Below are 22,710 nucleotides of genomic sequence, written 5' to 3'. Positions count from 1 at the left end.
GATATCATTCATGGGTTTGAAACTCTTCTCTGTTTCTCATCTGATAAATCAAAATTTTCGCAATTGCAGGCTTCCACCTCCATAAGCAAATAACCTCTTCAAGATGCAAATAATCAATCACTGTACCAACAGTCCCAATTCAGTTGCTTTTCCCATTATTAACAACAAATACGGAAAAAGTTTGGCAGGGGAACGGCAGGTCGTCTAATAACCAACGACGTTGTATCATATTACTCATTTTCAGACGACGCGTCGGTCTAATAATTTGAAAATATACATCTTAAGCTTGTCGTATCCTAGAAAACGACATTGCATCCGAATTAAAAATTTAAAAACGACATAACGTCTATGAGTTTTTGGGTTGAATTTATTTAGTGCATGTTTGGTACGACTTTTTAAAGAGATATAAGTGTTTATTTAATCGCATAAGTACTTTTTAAAAATTTTTATGGTGTTTGGTTATTTTTTTGATAGAATTTTTTTAATTTAAATAAACTAATTTACCTTTACTAGTAAAAATCTAAAATTTAAACTTTAGAGAGTAGAGGTTAGAGAATTTTTTTTAAAAAATATATAATATAAAAAATATCACATATTTTAATAATTTAAAAATATTTTTTTTATTGATAACCAAACACTTAATGATATTTTATTTAAAAATTTTATTGATATAAATTTTATTATTTTAAACTCTATTTAATAAAACTGTCCCAAACGGAACCTTAGACTACGATGCTAAATTTCTAGTCTGGGGATGGCCCAAAAACATCACACTGCAGAATTACATTAACACCCCCTGCAGACCAGAGGCAGAGGAGTGACCATCGAGTTTCCCAAATGTTCCTGGGGACCGGGAGCAAGCATTTAAAAGCACCTTCTTCCAGCCGTGATTTTTGCACTTCCAGTACTTTCGCGACCATGTGCATGACGTGTTAGCTTACTTCTGAATCGATTTTTTCGACTAAAATTACAGGAAAGACGTCCATGTCCCATTGCTAGCTCAAACTTCGAGCTCATTTCTAAATTTCTAACTAGATAGAAAATCTTTTTCTGGGACGCATATTTTTCTAGCTTTATCCAATTTTTAACTGTGAGCAAATCTTTTTGTTCCGATTCTTTCGTCAAAACATTTTGTATGGTTTATACAGTTGGGTGGATATGTCTTTTATCTATTTGGGCATCTATCTCTTCAGTTTCTAAAAGTGATGAGATCTTTCACTACTGAGTGAGTTGACCTACTGGTTATCGTGCTCTCTGTTTCTTCATGTTCCTTTCTTTCTCTTTAATTTTTCATTATTATTCTTTTACATAAATTCTAGCGCATAGTGTGTATTGATCTGTGATGAAGTAATTGTTTCATTTTTGCTGCAAACATTTATATTTCCAATTTCTTCAGTTCCTTATTCGTGTACTCGGATTGTGTAATTTGTAAAATAATATCATAGTTAGGTGCTTTCTTGAGATTGATTTTCTGAACTTCTTAGATTGCTTACAAGACTTTATGCATGATATTTAAGCGCAGTGATTATAAAGTAACATCAGTTGTCTTGAAGGTATAGGTATTCAATTTCGTGTCTGGACGTCTACATGGCTTTAATTTTGTGCGTCGACTTGTACATGGCTTTGGCTGAACATTGCTTTCTTGGTAGCAATTGAGTGTTCGTTTTTTCCAACCAACCATCTATAAGTCAGCATTTTGAAAAATATGGAAGGCTGCTTTGAATACTTTTCATAAGCAGATGTTTGGAGTTTCTCCAAATAGTATTTAATGACAGAACGGCATTTTTGTGTGCTAAAATAATAGAAAAGGTCTTTCAAATGAACATAGAAAACAGCCTTACATTTACAAAAGATTCCAGGTTCTAATGGGTGAGAAGGAAGAAACCAAGAATACCATTGATGTTCACAATAATAAGATAAAAAGCACCCCAAAGGTGTTTGATCCGGCAATTTCTTCATTTTTTGTGCAGTTGCCTCACAAGATTCAGAATTATCTTAAGGTCAGTATTGTAGAAACCTTCAATGGATGTTGGTTTTTTTTATGGAAGTTTTATAGATAATAAAAACCCCTTTCGTTGTAGGCACCGCTCAAGGGATTAACTAAAGATAATGAGACGTCAAGTACAATGAGCTCTGACCTGGGAGAGGGGAAGGGGTCAACTACTGCCTTGGAGGTTGATATGGAAAGACAACTGGAGCATTGGAGAGAAAATCCCACATGGACTGATCAACCTCCAATAATTAAGGTAAGGAAGAGTTGAACATTTTCAATAACAATGTTCCATTTCTTGAGGAAGAGTTGAGCGTTTTCAATAATTGCATTCCATTTCTTGGACCATCTTATAGAGTTGATTCCTCTCCAGGATATCTATCCTGAGGCCAAGTGGCAACATGCATTTTGACTCTAATATTACTCTTTTAACAGGTCAGTGTACCTAAAGGTTCCCTTTGTAACCTCAATGTAAAGGTCAATGTTGGGTTGCCCCCAGATGCTGTATATAATATCGTGACTGACCCAGATAACAGGAGGGTTTTCAAGAATATTAAGGTACATCGTATCTTCTATTCCACCAATTCTTTCAGGGCTTGATCAGTATCGCCTCATTATGTTATCAGACATGATCTGTCTAGTGTTGATCTTATTGCGTCTCAGTAGCTTCTATTTCGACATAACAAGATTATTGCCTTCATCAGGAGGTTTTATCCAGGAGAGTTTTGATCGATGAAGGGCATAGACAGGTTGTTGAAGTGGAGCAAGCAGCTTTATGGAAATTCCTTTGGTGGTCAGGGGTCATGTTGGTTCACGTTTTAGTTGATCAGGACAGACGAGATCACTCAGTGAGGACTTAATATTGTTTATTTCTTTTTCTTTATATATTACTGATTCCATGTTCCATTTTACCAAGGGCTTGATGGTTTTCCTTTAAAACATATTTCTTATCTGTTATTTATTGCTTTCTTAGTTCCTTTCATGATGATTGTTTGACAGATGAAATTCAAGCAAGTGAAAACAGGATTCATGAAAAGATTTGAAGGTTGTTGGGTAATAGAACCTTTATTTGTTGATGAAAAGCTCTGCTTTCCATTTCAGCCTAAGACATGTGAAGATTACCATTCATGTACCAGAGGCAAAGGCAGGATTGCATCAACGGTGAGCTTGGAGCAACTGATTCAGCCTGCCATTGTTCCTCCACCTCCCATTTCCTGGTACCTTAGAGGAATCACTGCCAGAACTACTGAGATGCTGATACATGATCTTCTTGCCGAATCTGCTAGAATCAGGGGAAGTTTTGACCCTGGAAAGTCGCTTGAAGTACATCAGGAATCAAAAGATTTACACCAAATTGATCAAATTTCTGATATCAAAGAAAGATGGGCCTTCCGGAGGAGACTTGCTAAGCAATATCTCAAAAGGTTCTTTGATGAACCATCTCAGTAGTTTTGTAACAATTCTTGACCTTCATCAGTATTCCATTGCACTGCTCTATATATATATATAACAAAAATATCCGGCGCTAGTACCATTCTTTTCTTGTTATTCCCCTGCTGGCAGCTTTCAGCCAGTTTATTGAATTGAGCAGCCCCCACGCAGATTTTCTTCCAGCTTTTGGTGGTGTGGTAATGTGAAAAAGGAAAAACTCAAACCAAAGTAGAGAAATTGAAAGCACGAATGCACAATAGATATCTGAGGACATATCCAGATTCTGCTGGTGGTTATATTTTTCTGTAGGACTGGATAAATGTTGTCTTCTTTTAGACAGTTAGCAACATCACAACATCAGAATATCACTAATCCCTGTGCTGCTAACTTTGCATTTTGCCCTGATAAACAAAGATGAAACCTATCTAACTTAAATTTTATTGTTCACTAGAAATTGCTTTTTGCAGAATTAAGTTACAAATGGTATTGGTATAAATGAAACAAGAAAATATAGTATAGTTACAACAGATCTTGTTTCATCATCAACTCCATTATTTCTTTATCGTTTCCAGCTTTCCTTATCCATTTTAACTATTGACCCCAACTATGTTACAAATACTGTGAACTCTGATTCTAGCTTCACAAGGGAGTGTGAGCTGGTCACGGAGAAAAAATTATCAGGTCTTGCCAGATCCAAGTCCAGGAGGATTTTCTGCTGCAGATGCTAAGCTGCAAAGGCTACACCAAAATCTATACTTTCATTGTCATTCAAATCCTCATTTACCAGGCAACACATTTTTTTTCCTGCATAGGTCTCGCTGACCGCAAATTGTTGCACTGATTGATGGGTCTTCAAGCCACCAAGACCATGGTTTTCATAGCTCACGAATGCACCTAATGCTCCAAGAAACCCTTCATGACGCAAGAACATTGCCTTTGCATCTCCTTTAGACCTGAAAATGGAGAGGATGGAGAAAATATTATTAGTGAAAGCCATGTGAGATATGGATGCTGAAAATATAATAATGAAGCAGCAGATATCTGACAAATTTCCAAGGCAATTTGAACCAAAGGCTGAGGGGAAAATGCAGGAGTAAAAAATAAATAAATAAATAACTCAACCGCCACAATGAACTTAATTTCAGTTATGTCAATATGGTTAAAAATATTTTCAGTTGAAAGAAAAAGGTGTACTGTTACAACTTCAAAGAATGATCATTGTTGTTTATTGTGATTGGTGATAATCTAGGGTTTGTCTGATAATTTGAGAGGATAGATAAAGAAAATAAGTTTAGCTGGGAATATTCAAGAACAGTTAATAGATATAATTCTAAAACTTAGTTTAGAATCCAAAGATACTGAAATGCTATTTTTGTTGTTCTCTTTAAGATAGTATTTGAATGAAATCCAAGAACACAGGATTGTAACCAACTTTTATTTATTAAAAAAAAAGTAAAGAAAAGAAAAGAAAATCGATTATGAATTAAATGTCACTAAGTTCACAAGAACCACTTTTCAAAAGTAGTAACCTTTTCCTTTCTGGTGGCTGCTCAATTTCTAAAAATGATGTTATGTTTCGAAATGCTTATCAGTTATCTAGATTCAAATGGGTTATTAAATCCAGTTGAAGCACCGAGTAGAATTATTAAGAATGCTCTCAGAACATGCAGGAGCCAAAAAAAAAATACACAATTTGAGGCATGAAATGAAGAACAATCTCCGAATAATTACCAGAAACTAACTGCAACAGAGATTGTGTCCATGGTATATGCATGACCTCGAATGAAAAATCCAGCAAAAAATATCCGCTTGAGTCCAAATCGAAGAGCATTCAGGTAAGAAATCTGGGACAAAAAGATGTTACTGTTATGATGAAATTAATCATAAGACAATTATACACACACAACCCCCACAAAAAAAAAAAAGTTTGATAGAAAAACATTTAATTCTCTCCTGATTAGGCCAGTTAATTTACAAGCATAGCCATAAAAATAAAAAACCAAATATATGTCCAAATACGTCTACTTACTCCCTCATAGAATGGAAAGAGAAAATGTTGTCAAGGGTACCTAGCACCTAACCACTATGCACAATCTAGGTCTTCTGATACTGGAACAGACTTTTATGTTTTAGAGCACCTAAATTCAGACTGAAACTGGAGTACCAGAAAGAAGAGTGGAAGCCTTGCAATATGATATATAGATGTTACTCGAAGAAAAAAAGAGCAGAAAAACTCTTTCCATCCATAAAGAGCATATTCACTGTCTGCATTAGTATTCTTATAAAATATGCTTTGATGTCCAAGGTCACCTATTGATTTTTGCTGAGAATCAGGGTGAGATAAATTTCCATAAATAAATAAATATCTCTGAGATGGGTGTCAGCTCTACTTTGATAACCAAACTGGTTAAATGATGACAAAACTATTCCAGAATAATGACAAATTAGTGGGCTGGGCCTGCTTAATGGGACCTTCAATTATTTACTACAATAAAAAAATGTTACTCTTTGTTCTCCACTAAGCACACTTCGAACAGATAACATCAGCTTCATGATCTATATAATTAATGAATTGTGTAAAAAAGAATGTCTCATAGCAACTAACCTGCCCAATATTATTTGAAATCATTCTTAAAAGGGAGCGGGCTACATCTTCAGGTTTGTAATCTTTAAGTTCTTTATTATCAGAGATTGCCTTACCAAAGCTGGAAGCAATGTTTGTTGATGTAAGACCAATCTGTCATCATTTGAAAAGAAATTAGAAAATAGAACTGAAAATAAGAAAACAATGCAGTAAACCATTTTAAGATGGGAAATTAATATGGTAAATAGAAAGTTTTCTTCACGGATTAAAAGTAGAATTGCTGCTGCTACTCAGACACTTCAAAGATATTTACACAAACATAGAAGCCGGCAAAAGAGGACCTATTTTTATACCTTTGAGTACTCTGACCCACCATAAATGTCCCCGACAAGCATATCAATAACTCTATTGTTTCCCTGATGGCTTAATTCCAGCAACTCATCAAAACTGAGAAAGAAAAAACAAGGGTTTCACTAAAGTAAAACACAAACAAAAAATAATAAAACAAACAAATAATCACAATATTAGAATCATAAAGAAAAGAATTACCTCTTGCAGTTTGTTAAAAGCCTTCCCAAACCCCAAAAGGTACCACCACCAACACTTGTTCCACTAATTCGCTCAAATTTGCCATCACCATCCACCTACACGAGCACATGACTGACAGTCAAAAAAAATTTAGAGAGACTTATTAGTTAGATCCAAACTTGTCTATATTCAAAGTACCTTAATCATGCTAACACCAGAGCCAATATTAACAAGAAGATAAGGGTATAAATCATTCTGGTCAATCTGCAAAAATTCCTTCTGACCATCCACATAAGTAAAAGCTTCTTGATGAACTGCCTATTCACAGAACCAAAACACAGGAAAAATTTTAGTAAGGCAGAAAGAAAATGAATCAAAACACTAGATGCAATACAATAACCAAAATAATAATAACAATAAAACTACAGGTAGAAGATAAAGAGAAACCCGTGGATGATCCACAACATTTTGTTCGTAAAGGTCCATAGACAAGAGGCTATATACGAGACAGCTTCACATTATAGCACTAAATGAAGAGATGGCTTCACATTATAGTACTAAATAAAGAGATTCCACAGTGTTAATATCATTATATGCACTTGCTATTAGTATCCTACCTTCAGCAGAAAATTAGCACCAGTCACAAGACAGTCCATCTCGTCTTCCTTATCAAGAACAACACCAAGCTTTTCTTTGATGAGATCAGCAAATTTGTAAGCCCCACCACCTGTGGCCTACTCACATATAGTAACTAGTTAACAAAACTCAACTAAGAGCCACCATAATCAGAAAGGTTATTACATCATAAGCAAAAATTCTAAGCAATTCTTGAATGCTCAAATCAATTTTTAGAACTATATATGAACTATGAGTAGCAGTAGAGAAGCAAAAATTTAGATTGTCAGAAAAATGAGTATGTAGAGTGAATTTCGGATTTGAGGAAGAATCAAAATTGAATGAAACTGCAGTTCGGAAAGATCAACAATAACTCTTCACTTCAATTATAATCTAAAGACAAAAATGCCTAGCTTTTATCTAGAATATACACTTTCTTTGAGATCATGGTGTTGCAGCAGTCAACGATTAATTTATACCTTAATAAGGGTCTTGTCATTGGCAGAAGCATCATGATGCCGGAAACCTGGATTCATCTTTATTTGTAAGCAAATGAAAAGAACATATATGTCCTCAAAAGCATATTGTCTGCTAAAAGCTTGCCTCCAAAGCATATTGACTGCTAAAGTTAGTTCTAATGATGAATTTGTTTCTCACAATTATACATTAGCTTTTATCTAATGAAAGACCAATTTGTGTGGCTAAGTCATTAACTGCCAGCTAATGTATAATTAACGAAAATGCATTACTACAATATGAGTTTGAGATCTTGATATCACACATTTAAATGATGCAGTCGACTAAACGAGCAACTAGTCCAGTTTTTAAACAAAATTCAGCTCAAGCAAAGCAGGTACCATGATACTATCTTTAAAGGCCAGTTGAGCTCAGATCAAGCTCCAATTCAGACAAAGTAAACCAATAATTACACTGTCTATTGCAAAACGTATTCAGTTAAATGCCTCGAGATTTGAGATTCGCATTAAACTAATATTATCAACTTGAATATTAAGGGGGGAGAAACACATAATATAATAGAATATGATATATACATCCATATACATACCGGCAAGGTGAAGGTTCTTGGAACGAATAAACTCTAAGCAATCAATTATTTTGCTGGTTTCAAATTTAGCAAAATGAAGCCTCCCTTCGAGAACAGGATCACTTTTTTTACCGCTGTCATCTACGGAACCACCACTACCGTTACTTCTCAAAAAATACACTACCTTTATTAATGAACCTGTCAGATTCGCCGTTTAAAGAAATTCGTTAATTAACCGAACATTCAAATTATAGAGCTATTACAATATAAAATAAACAAACAACAAATTATTAAATAAGCACAGATTCGTGCGATATTGAAGAACGAGAAAAGGTCGAATGAAGATCACCTCCAATGTCCAGAGCCAAATGAGATATTTGACTTTCGGATTCGTTTCCGTTAAGATTTTCTTGACTTGCAGGCTTCTTTACATCCATTTTAGCATTGGAGTTTTGTGAATTGAACAAGGTCAACTTGATTGATTTTGGAAGAGCCGATTAGCTGAAGCCTGAACAAATTAATTAAATAAATCAATAAATAAAAGCAAAAGGCGCGCGACAGCTCTTTCACCTAACCCATCACTATTCACTACAGACAACACCAGCGAATTAGGCTGATCCTTATCTGAGATGACGGGAATAATTTAGGCAAAGAGAAAACTCGATGATCGCGCCACTCGCGCCGTCGCGCGCGTTGCTTCTCCTGATTATTGCAAAAAAAAAATTGTAATCGTCAAAACGATTCATTTTCGTTCTCTACATCACTCAGCATTTGCCACGTCAGCATGGAATAGTAAACCCGTTGTTGTTTAACAAAGATAAAAAAAAAAGACAACAATTTTAGAATATATATTATAGTCTATAGAGTAATACAATATTGACATATTTGCGATACATAATTTTACTATATTGACGCATTTGAAATACATAATTTATATTATTATTGACGTGATATTTTATGTGTCACCTTTCTGTTAGACTTTAAAATTAATATGTTAATAATTAATAATGAAATTAACTAATGTCATGGATATGGCGATCATTACGGAGTAGTGACACATATAATTTATGTATTTAAAGTATCTAAATCATATAAGTTTAATGATATTATTAAAAATACTTCGATGTTGTCAATTTGCTCCTCCATTGATTTTTTTAACTTATGTGGATGTCCTAATCAAATAGACCTCAACATATTATAGTACTTTAGTAAATAATTATTAAAATATTAGGGTCCATTTGGTATTAAGATATTGTGACATATAATATGTAATATTAATAATTCTATTTATGATATTACCATAACTACATGTTACTTGTTATTTTATTTAAAATTTATATATTATGTTATGACCTACATCATATTTTATCATATCATTTTTATTAACTTTTTTTTTTTGTATAAATCTATGTGATTTTTTTTAATTGTATAGATAATTTATTAGTTTTGCTCTAAATAAATATAAGGCATTTTTTTAAAGTCATAACATGCATTAAAAGGGTCAAGAATGACTAACAATACATTATTGATAGGCACAAATATAAGACAACATTCAGCTTAATACTATAAATTAGGATAATGATTAAGACTCAAGCCTATGTTAGGACAATGCTTAACCACAAAATATAACTATAAGCACTACAAAGATCTGTAATCGAAAGGAGAATAAAAACCTTCACACATTAAAGTCTCATGAAGAATTAAAGGAATTTCACAAGACTAACCTACCTACTTAAGCTATTGTAGGTGAAAACCTCCTTTCAATCAAAAAAGAATTTAGTGTAGCAAACTTGTGTATATTTTGATCAATATATAATGCAACAACACTATGATGATAAAATTTATCAAACATATATACTTTGTTTTTAAAACTTACAGCAATCACAAATTTTTGTTTTCTAAATTTAAGGATATTTTAGTTAGATCACACTATCTTTTTATTAGAATTACAAGAAAGAGTGAAGCTCCTAACACTCCATAAAAAGTCTTACGAAACTCCTTTTTTTATTTTATTTCCTAAAATTCTCCCACTTCAATTTGTAGACTTGATTCCCTTTTAATAAAATGCCAACATATTTTCTCTCAAATAATTTCTTTTATATGAACTCTAGTAACTGTATATATAGTAAAAAAATGAAATAAAAACTAAAAAATCCAAATAATTAAACCTTAACCAAATTTTCAATTGAAAATCTTTTTTAAAAAGTTAACTTTTATTTTTTTTAAATATATTTTTTATGAATAGAATTTGAAAGATAATTATAGATTATCAAATTATCTGGTTATAAATATTTTTTCAAACAAAATCAATTATATAAGTGGTTAATTGAATTTCTATTAAAAAAGAATTAATATTGTCTCGAGCTATTTATGTAATTTCATTAAAAAAAAAGTTTCATAAAGACTTTAGAGGGATGTTAATTAGCTGTACTCTAAGATAAATTGAGAAAAGTATATCATGAGTTGGACTATTGACACCCCTTAAAACTTCCTCTATTGTTATATATATAGCTTAGAATAAAATGAATATTTATAACACACATAAAATTTGAAAGGCCGACGGCCAAAAACTAGAAAGCGTTAACTTTGCAAGAAAATAAAAGAGAAGGCTACAAAAGAAAAAAACAATTTCAAAAATATGGGGGAGTATTAATATCTTCCGCAGGTGCGCGGGAGAGTGAATTTTGTATTTTCGTTCTATTCCACCAAATCTTCAGAAAAAAATGGAAGTTTCTTCTGTTCAAAGGCTCTGTTTACATGTGAGTAGTTGAGTAATCTTCAAGATAGCATCTAGTCTCTCATAACAAATTAACCATTGCTGGTTCCAATTGGTTGTTTTCAGTGAATTTCACATCTGATAATTGCGATTCAAGTATTAACATTATTTTTTAAAATTTAAATTTGCAGTTAATTTCAGCTGCATTTCAAAGATGCCGTGTATCTGAAGATCTGTGCCGATTATCAGTTGTTCTTAAACGTTCTTCGGATTCTGATCCTTCAACCGTTCGAGTTTCAAGTAATTAATCTCTTCCTCTCAACATTATTAATTACATCTCTTATTTTACTTCAATGTTTGACAGACGTCTTCATTGGATTTTAAGAAACTGAAACGGTGTAGTTTTGTGCTTTTTATTTATTTATTTATCTCTTGACTGTAATTTGGTTATTTAAACCAGAATGATTACGTCTTTTAATGTATAATCTTCTTCTTATGCAATAAGATGAAATAATAGTTATAGAACTAAAATGCAAATCTCCCTCTCTCATTTTCCTTGGAGCAGTTTCAGACACAGGTATTGGTACCAGTTTGGAGGAGTTTCAGGGCCTAAAATTCTCTAGGGAGGTTTTTGATGCCGAAAAATGGGGTAAGCTTACGATCACAGCTTATTAAGTGATAGAAAATACTCTATTTTTTAAAAAATTGTAGTGCAAAATCATTTGAATCTACTGTTTGATGTCTAATTTATATTGCAGATGGAGTGCTTAATGTCCAAACAACTAGTAAGTTTCATTATTTTGTGGTAACTTTGCTTTGGTTTTATAGATATTTTAGGTATTCTTCATTGTGCCCCTATTGAGCTTGCTTATGATGTGCGAGCACACAAGCATGCAGATGTTGCACTAATCAGCTCAACATTTACGAAGTTTTGCCATGGTCAATGTTGTTTGTTTATTGTAGGTGTTCAGCTACTACAGAAAAATTAATTTGATTTCTGACATTCTTTTACATTCTTCATTAGCATTTTCTTTCAGCATTACTAACATCTTTTCGGGAGATTGCAGACATTGGTGATGATGAGATATATCATTACCATTTAAACCTAAGAGAAAGTAATTCTGTTAGAAGGCTGACTAGGCTGCCCTCAAACCCCAAGAATGGAGCGAAATTCAGGCATGCCTTTCACTTAAACTTTCCATGGTGCTGCTTAGATCATCCATCTCAAATTGCTTCTTTAATCTTTCTGCAGTGGGACTGAAATATATCTGTCCATTTCTGAAAGCATTGATGTTTTTCTGGCAGAGGTCATTCGCTTCTTTCAGAAGGTTGGTCAGCTCTACTCTATAAAATTTATTGGCTTGTGTCATTCAATGCAAACAAATATTGTCCTAACAATGAATCCAAAAAAATTGCTGCATTGTAAATTTGCCAAATCACTAATCTCATGACCTTTGAACTTCATAACTAGAACACCTAATGAGTGCTACTAAAGGGAGTATGCATTGGTGAAACACCAAATTCATCCACTGCAGAGGATTGTTCAACTCTGCAAAGCACTGATCAACCCTCTTTGTTGCATTATACATTCAGTATGCAATATTTATCTGTAAACATAAATCCCTTGCAATACCAATTTTCCAGTGTATACCAAGGTTCATTTGATATAAGATTATTTCAGAATGAGAGCTCTCAAAATCTTGATTGAAATAATTTATTGACGATTCAAATTTCTCAAATGATGATTCATTTGTTCTCTCATCTGTTTTCCCTAAATTTGTTTCTTTATTGTTTTTGCAGATACTTGTCTTAAAGATCCCTGTAAGTTCAACTTTCGACTCTGATGATGTTGATGGCTTTTGTTTTGAAATCTGTAGGTTATAAAAAAAAAAAGAAAAAAAATCTAATGTTGCACTTCAAAAGTTGAAGTTATAATAATGTTAGGCAGGTAAATATGACATGATATTGCACCGCGAACTTGAACAGCTGCAATTTACATTTTTTTTTTTAATTCAGAATGTTGCAATTGAACTGGTAGCCGAAGAGGGGGGTGTTCCTGGATCTCAATATAGAAAAGTTTTTCTAGCAAATGAGTGCAATCCTGTACCTTTTTCAGCCTCAAATGTTGAAAGATTGAAGTCAGGCCTTGAAGACTATGTTATGAAGCATGGAAATAGTTTACATAGAAAATGTGACTCTTGCTTCCCAAATTGGTATGATTATCCCCAACTCTCGCTATCTTCCTGCTATTCTAGAAGCAACTACATCAATTCAGAAGTTAATAAGATGGTCTGGGGAGTTTGCATAATGGAAGATCTCATCTACAGAAAATATGTGTTCTCATTCAATATTTATGTGCTAGTATCAATTTTCTATCCTACTCAAGTACTTGATCAGCTATGTATGTGCATGTCTCGAGTTAAAAGTGTTTTCCCTTTTTGTTTCCTTTAGTGAACATATGTTATTTAGAAACCAGTTTGTTTAAATACAAGTTCAGTAATTAGGCAAAAATATTAAAACACGTGATAAAGAACTTAATTTGACTGCTGAAAAGCCATTCTTCTTGATATTTATTCTATTATGATGTTTGCAATCAGAGATGAATAGCAATTGTTTATTTCCCCTGAATTTCGAATAGAATTTTTCTCATGAAGCAATCATGAGGTGAATCATTGGAAACTACCATGTCTACTATTGTTTCCCCTGTTTGTTAAATTTAATGGGTTTAAGAATCATTTTTAAGTTAGCTGTTAATTCTGCAATTGCACATAATCATTTTTGACACTTATTGTATGCCTAATCATATATCAATAACTTTCAGGGGTTTTCTAATCACATATCATTGCCTTAAACTCTTTGGGAAGTTCAAATTCCTTTTTTCTGTCTCTGTTAGGGAACATCTGAAGGTTGGAAGCGGACGAGCATGCTGCGCGGAAAGTCATAGGAGTGCTGGACTACAGATGGAAGTAGTAATAATAGTCAGTGAAATATCAGAGACGAGTCCTTGCTTCAGATCATCCAGTGCTGAAACTGAGGTTTACATAATTTTTCTTCTTTCTTCTTCACAATTATCATGTTAAAGAATATGTCTCATGCATATTTTAGTAAATGAGTTGGTATGTTGATATATATGTGGGTTACAAACAACATCGGTGTCCACTAGTTTGTAAAGCTACATGCTGAAAGTCGCATATTAGAATTTTCTGAGGGAGAGATAAATGACTGTAAGGGTGTGTTTGGAACATTGTATTATGGGTATTAAAATATTGTTCACATTAACTTAATACAAAGAACATGTTTGGTGAACTCATTTTGATGCATTATTATTCATTACAATGCACCTAAATGACACATTACGCAAACCCGAGGTTAAAGCGTTTGCCTCAATTAAGGCAAATATTTTATTTAAATAATTATTTTATTATTAAATAATGATATAATAAATGAAATATAAAAATAAATTATACGATAATATTATATTATTTAATAATATTATATTATATTGTATTATTTTATAATATTATATTTGTATATTAATAATTAAATTATAATATTATGTTATTTCATGATGCTATATTTTATTATATTATTTTATAATTTTTTATTTATATACTATAATTAATATAGAAATAATTATTTAATAATTAGTTGTATATAATTAATAATAAATTTAAACAATATTAATTTAGTATAATGTAAAATTAATACAATATAGTATAACGCCAAACACTGTACAATATTATTATAGTATAATATTAATACAACACACCTATATTAAATAGTGCAATACAATATAATATAATACAGTATATCAAACACACTCTAAATGATGTTAGTTAATGTTGATACTTGGTCTCAGTTAACAATGAGATTGCAGAAAAAATGAGTTATCAGACCCATGAAATATGTGGTTTTATCTATGCGTTCTAAGTAAATTACTTTTTGTTTGGAACTGGGTTCATTGGCAATCCATCTTATTCAAAAAGTTAAAAATTTGGGTAGTCGCTGGTTTTGTGCAATCTTATTTTATCTGTAATTTATCGGATGACCTGACCATATTCCTTTCCAGGTTTTGTATTTTAAAGATTTCTCGCCTTGTCCAATCACCCAATCATCTCTTACTGCATTGACTAATATTGACTGGAAGAGTTATGGGTTGGTGTTGAAGAGCATTGCAGTTCAAGGAGGCTACACAGCACTAGAATGGGAAAACTTACCTCCAAATATTCATTTTGATATGGTCCTCCACTGCTACCATAAGCAATATCAATTTACACCACCTGGGCAAAAGACTCGATCAAACCGGAATCTCATAAAGAAGGCAGCTAAACTTGCTTTGGATGATTTGAAGGAGAAACATGCAGGAGCATTTCTAAGTGCACATGCCCTCAAGGTATCTCTTTCAACTGTTGATCCTTAAGGCAAAATAAAAATTCAGAAAGATGTTAAAGCTTCAGTAATACTGTGGCCTCCGCACAATGGTTCTAATAGAGTACAAGTGTTAGTTCATAACCTCTTTGGTAATTGGGATCATACCGTGTCTCTGTTGCTAGTTATTCTTACCTTTTACCCCGCATCGTATAGTGGGATGATCAATGGTATAATTTGGCACAATTTGAAGTCTGTAAAAAGTTACATCCTTTTTTGGATGAAATACATTCATAGAATTAAAAATGATGAGTCCATATCTATTAGAAGAGTGTCAATAGTATCGCCTCCTGTTGGGTGAACAAACGCATTTGACCATGCACAGAGATGCTGTATCTATTAGTTCGAAATTACTATATAGGGCTTCTTGGTATATGGGAAGAAATTCATATGATGATTGATTGATCAGGATCAGGCATCTTCTGACTGATCTATTGCATTTATGTCTCTATTTCAGATATGCAGTTATGCCCCTGACCTTGCAAGAACAATTGCCGGCCTCATCTTGTCATCTAATGACTCAGAATTCCAAGAAGAATGCTTCTCTATTCTTGGATTGCAGTCTCAAAATATTAGAAATGAAATCGTCGAAGATAGTATCCAGCAAAAGATAATTTCAGTCATACAGATGAATGATGGAAAACCCCTGAGAAGCAAAGAGGCTGCGTCATCATTTCTTTTCGAAGATGAACGCCTCCAGGAACCAAACATCCAGGAAGAGGAATATGATGCAGGTGAACATGTGTTTAGTTCCTTGGATTTTTAAATTGATTTTGGCGTTCTGTAAATTTTTCTGAAACTTTTACCATCTTTTAACATTAAAATGTCTTGGTTCAAGGTTGGGCACTTAGGTTTTGCAAAATTTAAAATCCTCGAAGGCGTTTAATATTCTAGAAATACCCGTTTGACTTTGATTCGATTGAGCAGGAGGAAATGTACTGAACTTTACCATGGACTGGAAGGTGTGGCTTAATGTTTTGACGTTAAATGACGTTTTCCTTTTGGGGCTTTACATAATCCAGAACGTTCCATGGGTGGGTAGGTCCATGTGGAATCCGAATCTGTCACAGAACTAGAATCCAATAGAGGTCGATTTTGGGACTCGACAGAATGGTCCAGAGTCATTAATAAGCTGCCAAGTACGCCGAAGGTCGTAAGCCACATAAGATTTGGAGCTAGAGTCCTTTAAAAATTAAAATCTCGCGATTAATACAGTTATTTTAGTATAGTTTCATGCATATGAATGCAGACACTATAATAAGTATTTTGTGAAGCTCACGGCGACAAATTAGCTTACCTTTTCGAATAATATATATACTCTCAAACATGCTTTAACATTTATGTGAATACTATCACAGTTTAACAAGAGCCCTAATGCCCTATGCATAATCTGTAACTCTCGCAACCAGGAAAATAAGGCCAAAAGCAGCCTAGAAAAGTATTTATAACCATAAAAAAAGAAAAAAGAAAAAAGAAAAATAAAATTATAGCTAGGAATGCACACCAACTTCAAAAACTCTTTAAGGACTTTTCAAGCAGCGGATGGAGCTGGAATGTATGAAATGGCAGGCTCGGGCATGGGAGCAATGATCTTTGACTTTGAAAATGTTTCCTCTTCTGGAGCACTAGGGTTTTGATCAGCATCGAAATCAAGGGATTCATCATTGTATATATCCCACCATTTTGTCACCAACATCTTGACGTCCTCTCTGTCCATGTTAACTTCCTTGCCCGTGTACCTCCATGGCTTTGACCCCTATCGACCAAAAAAATAGAAATGTTAATTAAAAGAGAGAATTTTTTTTTGAAAAAAAAAAAAAAAAAAAAAACTCAACTAATATAAAATTGATGAACTTCAAAGACCAAAGAGTACTTACAGCGGCACAGTAGTGAACCGCTTTAACTTTCTCAAGCTCCACGTTCTCTGGGTGGCGCCATAACATGGCTACAACAAGGTTGTATGCCAAAGGGATGGGTTTGTACGTCTTTTGGAAGAACATATTCAGGAAATCCTATCATGTTGCATTAGAAAACAAATAAAAATTAGAAATAGTAATATTTGTTGATAAATTATTTGTAGCACTTTTCTTTTCTTTTGTTGGAGCTTGTAACTTGTTCCTTTTCTTCCTAGATTTATGGTGTTTGTAGTGATGATATCTTGACTTTAAACCGACATAATATCAAAATTAAAGATTATTGTCTCACTATGATCATCGCAAGAAAAGAAAATTAAACTCACTTGCTCAGCAAATGGTGTTGGTGGGGTGATCTTGAGAGTCTGGAGAAGATTCTCGTAAGTTAAACGGCTAGGCTCAAACACAAACATCCCAGCATTGAAGTACAATGGAGGAGGCGATCCCATCTCAGCTGGCCATGTCACTTTATTCGGGCGCTGCTGGCAATACCCAATTGAGTATTGCGGCGAATGGCTCCATGTCTTCTCACAAAAGCAGTCCATTACAGCATAGAAGAACCCGTCCGGCAAGTCAAACAAATGGTCTATATTCTCAAACACCTGAATATCAGCATCCAGGTAAATCATCTTGCTGTACTCCTCAAACTGTAAAAAAACAACAAAAGTATGTTAATATTGTGTGATGAGAATTGTCTGCATATATATGTGTGTGCACGTGTGCGCCGCATATAAGTGGGGTACGTGCATGTGCATGTGAATCGTTGAATGTTTTCATGCAGCAACACAGATGATAACATATTGAGTTTTACATACATTCCATATACGGAGCTTAGAGTAGTTGATCACATAGTAGGCCATGGCAAATTGAATCTGGTTCTCTGGAGGATAAATAGGTTCGATTTCACGAACGATGCAACCCTGAGACCTTAAGACCTCACGGTGTTCTTCAGGCACATCAGGCAAAATTGCAACCACTAGGGGGTATGCACTCTTGGAGTTTCTCAAACCCTTGGCCAAACCAACCACCCCTTTAACATAGTCACCACTACCGGCTAAAAATGTTACAAAGGCTCTTTTAGAATAGCCTGTGCTAGAAATCTTTCCATTTCCTGAAAAGGCATCTTCAGCCACTCCAGGGGCCATTGCAGTTGATTTTGTAAGGCTTTAATTTGTTGATGATGTTTTGGGAAAGCTTAGAAGATTGGTGTCGAGGATTTTAGGTGAAGTAAAACCAGAAACACTTGGGATGCCACCTTACTAACCTTTTGTTCCTGAGGTAATAAAGGCGGACTTGGCCTCCTTAAATAGATTTTCAAAATGATGACCAAAATGCAAGCTAAATGAAACTCAAATGCAACTCCTTGTTGTCCTTTTCATTTTTTTTTTTAAATATAACTTTTATTCAAGTTCAGCTTGGTATCAATTAAAATGAATGAACATCAATTGTTCCACAATCCATCACTCATCTAGCCTTATCATGAAAATGGACGGTTTAGATACGATTGGTACTGTGGTCATAGTCATTTGGAACTTGGAAATGGACTGATTTCATTATGGTGTATTTCATTTATATGCTTAGAATTTTAATAAATTAATTTTATGAAAAAAAAATATCAACATTATAGAATTATTATATATATAGCCATCAAATTGGACTCATTCTCTAATTTTGTGTAAAATATTAACAAGAAAAGTAGGAAGATATATCTCGATAGAAGTGAAACTGGTGCCCTTCGTTATATGAGGGATCAAGGAGGTGAAATTAAAATGATGAAGAAAATAAATGTGCATGCATGACTATTTAAAAATAAAAAGCATTTATTGAAACAATTAACAATAAAAGAAAGCAGGATTCTCAATTCTTGAAGTTTATACGAGCGAAAATGGTCTCTAACAATGATTTCTCATGGCCTTCCACACATTTTTAAAATCATAAAACACTCAAAACATCACCATCTAGGGTGCATTTGGTAATGATTTCGATCGGACCTTAATTCTCATCTATATGAATTAAGATCTCACTTAATTTAAGCTCTCTTGAGTTTTAAAATTTTTTTGTCATATGTCATGTAGTAATAATGTATAAATAATATTAACTACTAATCAATATGTGAATTTTTGTTGAAGAGACATTTAGATTAAATTTTAATTCCACCTGTATATTTATTTTTAAAATGTTTACTTTTAGAATTGCACCATATTTATATCAAGAATAGTTTTTGTAAACACTAATTTAAAAACGACGGCAAATGCACTGTTAGATTTCTTTCACCATTGCGTATAATTATGAATTGTGTTAGCTTTATCACATTTTGGTATTGAGATGGAGGAGAATTACTATTCTGACATTTTAATGTTTCCCTTCCTTTTACTTTGTTTGCTTTTACTTTAGAGATCATTTAGCACCTCTTTGGATATGGATGTTTTGGGCTCCACAGCATCCATTTCATATATCTCGGGTTTTTTTTTTCTTTTATTTTTTTTTAACTTTTTCCTTTCAAACTTTTGTAAAGGCTACAGACTACAGAGACATTAGCGTATTAATTATAAAAAGATCCCCTTAAATATACTGCTCATTGGTCGGTCTTCAAATGCCAATTAAATTAAATCCAGTAATTGGTATCCCTTTTTTTTTTCTTCTTTATTTTCACTTTGACTGTAGATGAAAGTAACATTTCTATTTTTGCTGTTGCAAGGAAAATAATCGTATCTAACAAACCTTGGTAGTAAAGTAAAGCCAAAATCATGATCTCGGCAGAGAAGATCCTCTCTTTTATTAAATAAGATGAGAAGCTTCACGTTAATTATCTCCGTAGATGGTGTCACCTATGATATAGATGCAATTAATCAAAATCAAACACGTAAAGCATGTGATATTTCAAGATATATTTTATAAATAACAATAAAAGCAATAGTGATCTCAAGATATTTTTTACAGGATTAATTAACTAGTTGCTAGCTACTTGCTATATGCGTCATTTGGATGAAGATCAACAATCACGATAAACACGACAAACTTGAACAAAATAATTATACGTAATAAAAAGCGAAAGATAAAAAGACTTTTCCGAAATTAAAATTTTTGAAAGAAAGTTAATCAGTTTGTCATTTTTTTTAAGGAGACTATTGGTCATTATATTTATAATCATATAATTACTGAGATCAGTTTACATTAACTTTGATATGACACCGCTCAGATTTTTAACTCTTTCAAATATTTAAGGGATGTCAACTCCCACATTAGGAGAAAGATTGCATTTATTTAAATTTACATCAACTCTGATATGACATTGCTCAGATTTTTAACTTTTTCAAATATTCAAAAGACGTCAACTCTCCTCTTGAGAGAAATATTATCTTCACTCAAAATTTGAAGAATAAAATTTAAATTAAACTTCTGTAATGCATCTGCAGGGGCTCGAATCACTTCCTTTGCACTTGTGAAAGAGTGGCTCTAACCACTGGACAGACCCTAATGGGTAATAAGTTTGTCAATTAAATAGTCATCTCCACGGTCGATGTTGATGTATTGCCGAATGTAGACAATTAGATAATTAAACAATGAAGCAAGCTGGGAACAAAGCAACTTGATTTATTTCTCATTATTTATATTAATAAGGAATAAAGAAAAGCGAAAATAACTTTCCACAATAAATATCTCTTCCTCATATGCCTCAATCAATGCCCGCAAGCTTGTCTTAAGGAGTAAGGAAGGAGAATCACAAGGACACTGCTCAAAGACAAAATCTCAAAAGATGAATAGAGAACATATATAAAAAAAATAAAAATAAAAATAAAAGAAATATACCAACTCGATCTAGCAATTGCTTAATTGGTTTTAATTTTAGTGGGAATCATACGAAATCGTGAAGTTCATGACGGAAGTGTACACCCTCTGTCAACTCCGATAGTGGTAACGTGGACACTGGAGAAAGATTCGTAGGGCCATGCTCGCTGTGTGTTGCCAGAGATTTCCGAAACAATCTCCTGGAAATTCTTTACACCTTTACCGAAGGGAATGAGCTTTTGGGCAGATTCAGCTGCAACGTGTCCGTAGATTCGATAGAGAGATGTTTTCGCGGAGTCATTTGTCCAAAGCAAAGTGCACATTGGCGAAACTTTTGGCGGAGGAGGCGTGCACAGGAAGAAGACTCTGAGGGAAGGGAACTTGCGAACCAAATTATTGCAACGTGGCATCGCTTAATTAGTTTGGAAGTGTGGCAAGTGGGACCCGATGCTTTCACCTGTGAGAGTTCGGCATCTCGTGTCCAACATTTCTGTCGTTTATTATGCGGGTGGAATGGAATGCAAGAGGACAAAGCCAGTTCAATCAGTGGACTGGACGAATGATCTAACTCCATTTGGAATATCTTTGCGAACAATTTAATCTACTTTATTATTACTAAAATGCAGTTTGTATAATTTACCGTGTAAAAGCACCAGTAAGACAAAATTTCATTACACCAGAATAAATCCTTTTTGGGGAAAAAATAAAAAATAAACGAAAAGAAAAGAAAAGAAATGTAATGTCCTTAAAGATGCCAATTGCCATGAGGTGGGGCCAATGCAAAGTAACTTTGACGAAGTAGGAATCTACAACGTTATTGCGGTGAATGATTTTGTTCATTGAGCTGGCGTCAAAGGAGAATCCATGTTCTCTTTTGTCTTCAATTTAATAATAAAATGAGAATATCGTAGTATGTAGATATATAGAGAGAGGTAAGAGAAGAAAGATTATAGTAAATAGAATGAAGAATAATAATGAATAGAAAATAACGAATGGGCTCGGTCATGTATCAATGACGATGGAATATGGTGGCCGATATATATATATATATATATATATATATATAGTTAGAGAGTACCAAGACGTGGCGCAAGCCTCTAATTTGATAGGAGCCGCAGGTCTTCATCGTGTTGGGTGTGCGTGTGTGTCGCAGGATGCAAGTTAATGGGGCACAACAAATGTGGTGTGTGGACTGTGGTCATTTCATCATATGGTTCAATCAGTACTGTTTTTCAAACTGAAATAATTATCACGATATTTTGCCCGTGCTTACTTACATCTTTGATTATATAAAACTGGACAGAAGTGGGGTTAAAAAATTGAGAGAATGTCGTGATTTTACAAGCGTATCAGTAGTAGAAGTAAGAAAGAAAATCATTAGAGCTTTTTTCTCATGTCAAGTGTGGATTTTTCGGTGCAATTTTGCAATGGACTATTTTAATTTGTTAGCTTTTCCTGAGAAGGGTTACCAACCACAGATACTGAAGAAAGGGACCCAGATACAGGGACTTGAGGTGGAGGCTCCATAGCAACCTCATTTACCCCATTTTTGTCCCCCAAAACTTAAGTCGTGGATTGGCAACATATGATTGGTAATAACATATGACGCACATAAAATTGAAGACGTGTGCAGGAAAACGAAACCACCAATTGAGGCTCAGCCTATCAATC

General features: G+C 33.6%; 4 protein-coding genes across 8 annotated transcripts; 2 read left to right on the top strand and 2 right to left on the bottom strand.

Moving 5' to 3' along the window:
• Window positions 1–754: 754 nt before the first annotated feature.
• LOC102618931 (uncharacterized) lies at window positions 755–3,518 on the top strand. Of its 4 annotated transcripts, none has more exons than XM_006483810.4 (6): window positions 759–1,225; window positions 1,860–2,000; window positions 2,082–2,246; window positions 2,426–2,548; window positions 2,695–2,838; window positions 2,990–3,518. In XM_006483810.4, exons 2-6 carry the CDS (start codon window positions 1,866–1,868, stop codon window positions 3,437–3,439), a joined length of 1,017 nt encoding a protein of 338 aa, XP_006483873.1. In that variant the 5' UTR covers window positions 759–1,225; window positions 1,860–1,865; the 3' UTR covers window positions 3,440–3,518. The 4 variants fall into 4 exon arrangements, with proteins under 4 accessions (XP_006483874.1, XP_006483873.1, XP_052295516.1 ...); XM_052439556.1 differs by having other exon boundaries at window positions 1,554–2,000; XM_006483809.4 differs by having other exon boundaries at window positions 759–1,683.
• A 318-nt stretch (window positions 3,519–3,836) lies between these two features.
• LOC102618443 (pantothenate kinase 1) lies at window positions 3,837–8,908 on the bottom strand. Its single transcript, XM_006483806.4, has 10 exons — window positions 8,543–8,908; window positions 8,215–8,391; window positions 7,628–7,674; window positions 7,151–7,267; window positions 6,732–6,851; window positions 6,555–6,649; window positions 6,359–6,452; window positions 6,027–6,158; window positions 5,153–5,265; window positions 3,837–4,374 (listed from the first exon to the last, which is right to left on the bottom strand). Exons 1-10 carry the CDS (start codon window positions 8,628–8,630, stop codon window positions 4,146–4,148), a joined length of 1,212 nt encoding a protein of 403 aa, XP_006483869.1. The 5' UTR covers window positions 8,631–8,908; the 3' UTR covers window positions 3,837–4,145.
• Window positions 8,909–10,747: 1,839 nt separating this feature from the next.
• On the top strand, window positions 10,748–16,320 carry LOC102617215 (type 2 DNA topoisomerase 6 subunit B-like). 2 transcript variants are annotated; one of them, XM_006484256.4, is made up of 11 exons: window positions 10,748–10,952; window positions 11,101–11,209; window positions 11,475–11,558; window positions 11,668–11,694; window positions 11,977–12,085; window positions 12,162–12,237; window positions 12,710–12,730; window positions 12,926–13,122; window positions 13,803–13,944; window positions 14,979–15,302; window positions 15,795–16,320. In XM_006484256.4, exons 1-11 carry the CDS (start codon window positions 10,917–10,919, stop codon window positions 16,101–16,103), a joined length of 1,434 nt encoding a protein of 477 aa, XP_006484319.1. In that variant the 5' UTR covers window positions 10,748–10,916; the 3' UTR covers window positions 16,104–16,320. The 2 variants fall into 2 exon arrangements, with proteins under 2 accessions (XP_006484319.1, XP_052296274.1); XM_052440314.1 differs by lacking the exon at window positions 10,748–10,952 and having other exon boundaries at window positions 11,970–12,085.
• Window positions 16,321–16,623: 303 nt separating this feature from the next.
• LOC102619819 (galactinol synthase 1) lies at window positions 16,624–18,535 on the bottom strand. The gene is made up of 4 exons (XM_006483812.3): window positions 18,066–18,535; window positions 17,577–17,897; window positions 17,215–17,349; window positions 16,624–17,093 (listed from the first exon to the last, which is right to left on the bottom strand). Exons 1-4 carry the CDS (start codon window positions 18,393–18,395, stop codon window positions 16,869–16,871), a joined length of 1,011 nt encoding a protein of 336 aa, XP_006483875.1. The 5' UTR covers window positions 18,396–18,535; the 3' UTR covers window positions 16,624–16,868.
• Between the last annotated feature and the right edge of the window lie 4,175 nt (window positions 18,536–22,710).

The sequence above is a fragment of the Citrus sinensis genome, chromosome 4, assembly GCF_022201045.2.
Source record: "Citrus sinensis cultivar Valencia sweet orange chromosome 4, DVS_A1.0, whole genome shotgun sequence".
NCBI lineage: Eukaryota > Viridiplantae > Streptophyta > Magnoliopsida > Sapindales > Rutaceae > Citrus > Citrus sinensis.
The sequence above is the reverse complement of the archived record's forward strand: the minus strand, read 5'-3'. Positions and strand labels throughout refer to the sequence as shown.

Excerpts from the sequence above, each read along its gene's own strand:
- LOC102619819 (XM_006483812.3), bottom strand. The coding sequence starts at position 18,395 with ATGGCCCCTGGAGTGGCTGAAGATGCCTTTTCAGGAAATGGAAAGATT. Across the intron at positions 17,898-18,065 it reads CTAAGCTCCGTATATGGAAT|TTTGAGGAGTACAGCAAGAT; the intron begins GTATGTAAAACT and ends GTTTTTTTACAG. Across the intron at positions 17,094-17,214 it reads CGGTTCACTACTGTGCCGCT|GGGTCAAAGCCATGGAGGTA; the intron begins GTAAGTACTCTT and ends TTTGGTCGATAG.
- LOC102618931 (XM_006483810.4), top strand. The coding sequence starts at position 1,866 with ATGGGTGAGAAGGAAGAAACCAAGAATACCATTGATGTTCACAATAAT. Across the intron at positions 2,001-2,081 it reads AGATTCAGAATTATCTTAAG|GCACCGCTCAAGGGATTAAC; the intron begins GTCAGTATTGTA and ends CTTTCGTTGTAG. Across the intron at positions 2,549-2,694 it reads GGGTTTTCAAGAATATTAAG|GAGGTTTTATCCAGGAGAGT; the intron begins GTACATCGTATC and ends TGCCTTCATCAG.
- LOC102618443 (XM_006483806.4), bottom strand. The coding sequence starts at position 8,630 with ATGGATGTAAAGAAGCCTGCAAGTCAAGAAAATCTTAACGGAAACGAA. Across the intron at positions 6,453-6,554 it reads CTTTTAACAAACTGCAAGAG|TTTTGATGAGTTGCTGGAAT; the intron begins GTAATTCTTTTC and ends TTTCTTTCTCAG. Across the intron at positions 6,159-6,358 it reads GTGGGTCAGAGTACTCAAAG|ATTGGTCTTACATCAACAAA; the intron begins GTATAAAAATAG and ends AAATGATGACAG.
- LOC102617215 (XM_006484256.4), top strand. The coding sequence starts at position 10,917 with ATGGAAGTTTCTTCTGTTCAAAGGCTCTGTTTACAT. Across the intron at positions 13,945-14,978 it reads CATCCAGTGCTGAAACTGAG|GTTTTGTATTTTAAAGATTT; the intron begins GTTTACATAATT and ends ATTCCTTTCCAG. Across the intron at positions 15,303-15,794 it reads TAAGTGCACATGCCCTCAAG|ATATGCAGTTATGCCCCTGA; the intron begins GTATCTCTTTCA and ends TCTCTATTTCAG.